The following is a 7,500-nucleotide window of genomic DNA, read 5'->3' as shown; positions in this document are numbered from 1 at the left end:
AAGAATTCAAGGTTACCCTAAGGAATAGGTACCAGGTCTTACAACAAGAAGGCGGAGATTTAGAAGAAGATCAACTTGAGGTGGAGAAAGATTTTTAGGTCATGCGTATACCGATGTAGCGGATACTGTTTTAGGTAAACCGAGGAAGAAGAATAAACCTTGGATAAGCGGAGAGTCATGGCAGCTAGTAGATCAACGGGATGCCATCAACAAGAAGATTTTAAGCACTCATTCAGAAAGGGTGAAGAATCAACTCAGAGCAAAATATGCTGAGAAGAACAAGGAGGTGAAAAGGAGCATCAAGTCTGATAAAAAGAAGTGGCTGAACAACATCGCTAGCCAAGCTGAAGAGGCTGCACGAAGCCAACACATGAAAACACTGTACTTGCTAACAAAGACACTTAGCAATGGCAGCCAGAGTCGTCAAACAACTTCGGTGATGGACAAGAACTGAAACCTCCTCGCCAACAAAAAGGGTATACAAGACCGATGGACAGAACACTTCAAAGAGGTACTTAACAGAGAACCACCACAAAATCCAATAACCATCATGGATGATGACGAAGAAGAGATCGATTTCCAGGAAGCAATAGAGGAGATCGCAGATACTGAGCCAACACTAGGCGAGGTAAAGGAGGCAGTTAGAAAATTGAAAAGTGGGAAAGCACCTGGCATCGATAACATCACCGCCGAGCTATTGAAGACGGACATAGAATTCTCAACAATAAAGATGCGCGATCTGTTGTCGAAGATATGGAAGTTCGAGGTTATTCCAGAGGCTTGGGGGAAAGGGTTAATAATCAAATTACCAAAGAAGGGTAACCTAAAGGACTGTAAAAACTCAAGAGGCGTAACTCTATTGTCCATAGTTGGAAAAATTCTAGGTCGTATTGTTATTGACAGAGTGAGAAGTGGAGCAGACAAAAGACTCAGGAAGGAGCAAGCTGGTTGTAGGCAAGGGAAAGGAACAACAGAGCAAGTCTTCATTCTGAGGAATATCATAGAGCAAGCAAACGAGTGGCAAGCAACTATATATGTGAACTTTATAGACTTTGAGAAAGCTTTCGACTCGGTACACTGGGACAGCCTATGGATTATCATGCGGATGTACGGCATCCCCGAGAAGATCATAAGGATAATACAGCTGTTTTATGCCAATGTGCTGTAGAGAACCAAGGAGAGAGAGGTGAATGGTTCAATATTAATACCGGTGTAAAACAAGGCTGCAACATGTTTGGATTCCTCTTTCTTATAGTGATGGACTGGATAATGAGAAGGACTGTTGGCAAGGGGAAAAACGGCATAAGATGGAGACTAACAACAAAACTGGATGACCTAGATTTTGCAGATGACGTAGCATTACTATCCTCGTCAAGAAATCAAATGCAAGAGGAAACCTCAAGAATGGACAGGGAAGCCAAAAGGGTCGGCCTAAAAATAAACCTTGACAAGACCAACGTCATGCGAATCAATGCAAAGAATCAAGTACCTATCAGCATAGTGGGTAAAAACATCAAAGAAGTAGAGGAGTTTTCCTATCTTGGTGCCAAAGTCAATAAAGAAGGAGGTGGGATGGAGGACTTACAGAACAGACTTTCAAAGGCAAGAGGGACATATATTAGGCTAATTAAGATCTGGAACTCCAAGAGCATCTCAAAGAGAACGAAGATGAAAGTGTACAAGACCCTTGTCTTGCCTGTATTGATGTATGGTTGTGAGACCTGGAAAATGACCAAGAGCGATGAAAACGTTCTCAACGTGTTTCAAAACAAATGCTTTCGGAAGATTCACAACATACGTTGGCAAGATCACATCACCACCAAAGAGTTACTAGCCAGTGCGGAAATGTCACCAGTGAGTCAGGAAGTAAAGAGAAGAAGATGGAAGTTCATTGGCCACATTCTAAGGCAGGACAGAGCGAGCGATACAAGGACGGCGTTAAAATGGAGACCGGAGGGAAAAAGAAGGAGGGGGAGACCAAAGACAACCTGGAGAAGGACCGTTGAGAGGGAGATGAAAGAAGGAGGATGGGGTTCGTGGGAAGAGGTGCGGGGCGTTGCGGTAGACAGACAGACATGGAAAGTTTCTGTGGAGGCCCTATGTGCCACCTGGCACGCGGAGGATAGGTAACAGGTATCTTGGAGCAACGGCTTGCGCATACTCAATGAAGACTTGACAAGATTTCTGCAGAGTCCTTTCTTTCTCGTCGAGTTAAGAAAGGCTCTGCTAGCAGGTTGGAGTTCGAGAACCTATGGCTAAAATGAATTGTGTCTTACAAAGCTTATGTCGGGGTCAAACGTTCGTGCTATTGGCCAAAATGAGCAAGCTGTTTGTGTACGTGAGTCAATTGCAACGGTTGAAGCAGTGTAGTTATGAACAACTGATTTGCCACAAATCGTATAGTATCGAACAAAATAATAGTATTTCTTGTTCATATTGTTGTTTAGAGAAAAAAAAACCAACAAACAAACGTCCAGCCCTTTTCACAAAAACGAAGACAATAAATGTACATTATCGAGGTCTGTTTTATATTAGAATCGCCGTGGTGACGCGGGCCGCGTTGGGTTAGGAAACAAGATTATCTTTGATTAGTGTTAGATTAAAGCGATATACTGTTGAAAAGTCCAAAGCCATCTCTTTTCTTGTTAATGAGTAGTGTAAATAATCTTCGCACTGGTGAATCGTAATAGTAAATTGGGTTAACCAGGAACCAGTTATTTTAAAGCTAGTTCACACGTAAGACAAGTAATCGAGATTCACGGAAAACGGAATTTGAAAAACGGTATTTGTAGACTTTTTGCTTTGATGTATTTCGCAGGTAAAGAAGTATCAGTTCTTCTCTTTCACCGTTCAGAGAATTCTCGTCTACATTTCTATCTTTATGTCTCGAGAGTTTCAATAGAGGAAGCAAAATAAATGTGACCGACCGAGTGACCCACACTACAGTGTTTTATCTATTCTCCTGCCTTTACCATTCCGGAAACGAAACACTATTTCTTTTTTTGAAATAGTTTCTTGTTGAAATAGTTACTAGCAAGACTCAAACCGAGCTTCACAAGCTTATTTCACATAAACAACGTGAAACGTGACTTGCCACAAAATTTTGCATTTAGCGAGGCGGACATCGAGTCATACCGTAGAACTGCCTGCTAAATTAGCCAATCATAGTGCGCGTACTATCTGAGAACTATAATAATAATTCAAATAATATCCCCAATAATGCACGCAATTTCATTGGTTGTCACCAATGGTTAATTACAGGAGAGATGCATTGCTGACACCATCATCAAGCGACGATCGATTCAAGTTTATTTGACAGTGGCATGATTATCTGAACCAATCGCAATTCGTCGTTAAGAATAGCAAGAAATCAGTTTGCTTTATTTTCCATAGACATTAGATAACGTTAAAGTACTTTTTTTCGTGTCGGTCGATGTCGAGTGCGGAAAAAGTAACCTCTTTTCTTTTAGACTATAAACTCAAACGAAGGCCTGCAATGCACTGTTTCTTGAAAAAGATACAACGGTTACTTTTGAAAATGTAACAATGTTGTAGCGCGCATTTACATTACATCTATAGTTAAAAAAATGCACTGTTTCGCCAGGTTTATAGTTTTTTTTTTTTTTTACGTCTTAATTCGTATATTTGGTGTTAAAATTGTTTTAATATCGACAGCTCCATTTCCAAGGTTGAAGAGATTAATTTTTTGATGTTGAATCGAGGCTTCGGAAAATATTCTGAGTGCTGCGACTTTTGCACTGAGCACCACGAAGGAGCACCATCAAAAATAAATTTCTTTAGTACAACTGCAAGGCTGAAGGGAAATGAGAGGTATAATAAGCACCATCGTTTTTTCCTCGAAGGTTTCACTGTGTATTTGAGCCAAATACTACCAAGAGCTTAAATTAAACCCTATTTACTTATAATTGTGTCTTGAGGTTCTAGTTTATCGTTACGTCAGAGAGAGGTTAGGTTTCATTCTTGTTGGTTGTTTTTTTCTTTTTTTTCACCACCAGGTCGTTTTTAAAAGGAGAACCCTTTGGAAAAGGGACCGGCTTCTCGCACCGTAAGTTCAGTCACCGTTACGTAATATTCATTTCACACAGTTACAATGGATTTGTCGCAAAGAAGTGCATCTGGAGAGTGCCGTGCGTTTTTTAAGAGCAACTTCTTGCATCCGATTCCCTTAAATTTTTTTAGATGTTTTTGAAGGGCTTTTGTTGCTTTTGTCGAGTGATACGAAATCATTAGCGCATTAAACGTATTTCATATTCGCAGTCTATTATCCTAGCACTGTCCATTAGCACTAGTAACATTTGATGACAAATTAGTTTCATAACCTGAGAGGTTAGAACCAAAACATTGCCAGAGTTGCCAGCACGCTTTGAACTGTTTTTCTCTTTTTTTCGTACGGTTAACTGCTCGGGTGATTATTTGGACTATAAACTGAGTGGAGTGATCATATTCAGAACGGAGACAAACTAAATTATGAAGGCAAACTAAGTAGGGACTGACGTACATTTCATATAAATTTGCATGCATATTTATACCTCATAACGCACTTTGTTTCACTAAGATGGAATAACAATAGAATCAGTTGAAATATAAGACAGACTATCACGTTTCGAAGTTACCAGAAAAAATGTGTTTTCAGGTTTTTACATCGATGGCTGTCTCTCGGAAAGGAGCCTTGAGTAGAAAAATGCTATATAAAATCAATAAAAAATAATCAAATAGCCCAAAGCAGTGCCGCCAATCTGAGTCATTCTTCATAAACGCTGTTTTGATCATAAAAAGGTCTTAATGAAAGGAAACATTTTACGACCGGAAGAAAACAATGAAACATGAAAAAACAAAAAAAGCATGGAAGATATTTTGTTTTAAATAGTGTCCGATCTGTTATGACATCGCCGGGGCCTACATGGATAAGGAAACTCATAGTAAACTTTTTGAAAAGTATCAATATGATTTGAACGTGATGTTGAATAGAAATCAAAAAAAGGTTGGAGCTAGGACCTTAGCTCCGGTGGATACTTGTAAACTGAGTACTTTGCTTGCGATCGAATTTCTCAAGCTATATAAATGATTCTTCGGGTCAAAGTGATTCCTACTCGAGATCTAGAATAAACTCAGTGTAAGAAAAAGGACGGTGAGGCAATGATATCCTCTCGTCCGGAAAAACGCTGCAGATACTCGCGTCAACACGTACTTCCGACTTTTTAAGAATTTGTCTCTCTCCCTCCTTCAATGTTAATGTTCTATTCTTAAAGTAATTTACAGCGGTCCACAAACATATAAAATGTACAATATTAATAACAAAAAAATATGCAGAGCAAGGTTTAGGAAAACTTTTGACACGTCTTTTTGCTAATGAATTATTGTGATCAAAGAATGCAAATATGAGAAAAAACAGAACATCGACAAAAAATTATTCATATAATTTGTTTGATCGATGCTTGGTAAGTGTTGACCGTAAAAGATCGCAAACTTTAAAAAGAGGAATCTAATTAAACCTCTTATGAGGGGGATTTTCTTTGTATGTGTTTTTTGCCATCACATCCTCCTCAGTAATTTGTTCGCTGAAATAGCGTCGCAGAATCGCACAAACAGTTTTGGTCAGATTTGACTGAAACAAAGTCATTTGAACGGAATCTGCTCATGGCTCTCCGAAATTTTCACAGAATTTGCTTGGTCATACTTTCATGTGCAGTGTTTCCTTTGCTCACGTCAATCATTTGCAACATCAATTTATTTTACAATGCTCTGCTTCCGAAAAGCTGAGGAAGTAGGACAATGAGCTTTAATGAAAACCACTTAAGCTGACAATTGTCTGCCATCTTACCGGCTTTCATTACAGGAAGATTAACAGCCTTAGGAGCTTCATCATCACCTATTGAGGTAGTTTCTTAGTACGTAGCACCGGACCTGTCGCTTTTTTGTTGATATTTTGTTGGCAGCAACACTGTCGCTTGCCTCCAGATATAAGACGGCACAGGACACGCAAGGCAGATGTCAAAGGGGAGCCAGGGTAGGTAATTAATAAACGTGAAAAACTGCCATAAAATCATGTTGGCCAACATAGAGTTAAAAACAGCTATATTTGCATAGTGTCTCTCATTATAAAGTTCGTTTTTTTTTTCTATTCATCGTCATTTTTCTATTCATTTTTGAGCGGTGTCTGTGATATTTTAGTTTCAAGCGCTTATCACAAAGTGGAAGCGATTCAACAGTCGGCTAAGAAATTAAACAAATCATTTGGTTACGGATCTGATTTGGTGTTGGGTGAGTAATGGCTCGATTTTCACTACCTTTTAAATCTTAGATAGTCCTTGCATTTGTTTGGCACCAAATCAGGTTTGGAGCAAAAGCCGAACCAGTATTGTAAGGTCTCATTAGGAAACAATAACTTCTCAAATCTTCCTTGGTCGAGTCACAGACGACCTTTCAGAAAACAATATAATTATTATTAAATATTGAAATTCACAAAATTTCAAAAATTTAAGCACAAAAGGCCTCCATTCTGTCCATTAAAAGGCATGGTTTCTTATTTTTTGCTCGTTTCCTTGTTGATTACCCCCGCACGAATTGTGGGGTTGTCTTAAATAGGCCAAGTGACAAGAATTTACGAAGCTAAATAATTTAGTCATACTTTTCTTTTCCATGACAACAGTGCATTGACGAAAGACGAAATATTTTTAATTCATAAAAAACGTGAAAAAATGTCAATCGCTACCCTGATTCTTATTCAGTCAATTGGAATATTTTGCTATTCTCTTTGCAGAGTAAATTCATTCAGGGTTCTTGTTCTTTCGGCTTACATTCGAATTTTAGTACAAATGTGTCAGTGATTGGGATACTGACGCTCTTCCCTCTGGTCCAACTAAAGTATGGATCTTTATCCCGTATGATTTCGTTCAAGAGCATTAATGTACTAAATGTCCTCTAAAGAGATTTGAATTATCAATGTTGCCGAAATATTTCAGTTACCCGGCAGTTTTATCGTCGCGAAACTTCTAGTTAACTTTCAATCTGACATAAAATACACTGTACTGCCTAAGTTAACTAACTCGCTACGAGAACATTTTGAATGAATTCCTTGTCTTGACAGAAAATCGCAAACTCCTTCAGTTCCATGCATATCTAATAAAACTGTTAAAAAGAAAGTGTTTTTGTCACTACTCAGATTGCTCAGTGCAAATCGATTCACAAATCGACGTCATCCGTTATCAATTTTTCTCTAAAATTTATCCATGCATCATTACCGACTGCTAACGCCTAAATGGAAGTAGAAACCATCTTTTGTGACTTTGTGAGAGGTAAACGTGAGCAGTAAGTTGTGGGCGTCGGTTCAGTATAATGAAGATATGTTTCTTTGAAATTAATTGTCGCCTGGACTTGATGGAAATTAAAACATATAATAACGTTTAACGTAAAATGTATTGATGGATAAAACTTGGTGGCTGGAACCAGTTTCACTTCTTTTAAGAGACCTTCTTATTA

General features: G+C 38.6%; 2 protein-coding genes across 3 annotated transcripts in view; both read left to right on the top strand.

Annotated features, from left to right (window-relative positions):
• Positions 1-98, top strand: part of LOC138017271 (craniofacial development protein 2-like) — an 831-nt gene extending 733 nt beyond the window's left edge. Inside the window, exon 1 of the mRNA XM_068864412.1 lies at positions 1-98. This exon is cut by the window's left edge and continues 733 nt beyond it. Within this exon, the coding sequence (XP_068720513.1) occupies positions 1-98 (98 nt within the window).
• Positions 99-5,888: 5,790 nt separating this feature from the next.
• LOC138016407 (cholecystokinin receptor type A-like) overlaps positions 5,889-7,500 on the top strand; it is a 12,951-nt gene continuing 11,339 nt past the window's right edge. The window contains exon 1 of one of the 2 annotated variants that reach the window (XM_068863551.1): positions 5,889-6,028. The gene's annotated coding sequence lies outside the window, so the exon portion shown is untranslated. Of the gene's footprint in view, positions 6,029-6,200; positions 6,283-7,500 lie in introns of those variants that run through there. The other variant, XM_068863550.1, reaches the window with a different exon arrangement.

This window comes from Montipora capricornis, chromosome 9 (assembly GCF_036669925.1).
Source record: "Montipora capricornis isolate CH-2021 chromosome 9, ASM3666992v2, whole genome shotgun sequence".
Classification (NCBI taxonomy): domain Eukaryota; kingdom Metazoa; phylum Cnidaria; class Anthozoa; order Scleractinia; family Acroporidae; genus Montipora; species Montipora capricornis.
The sequence above is the reverse complement of the archived record's forward strand: the minus strand, read 5'-3'. Positions and strand labels throughout refer to the sequence as shown.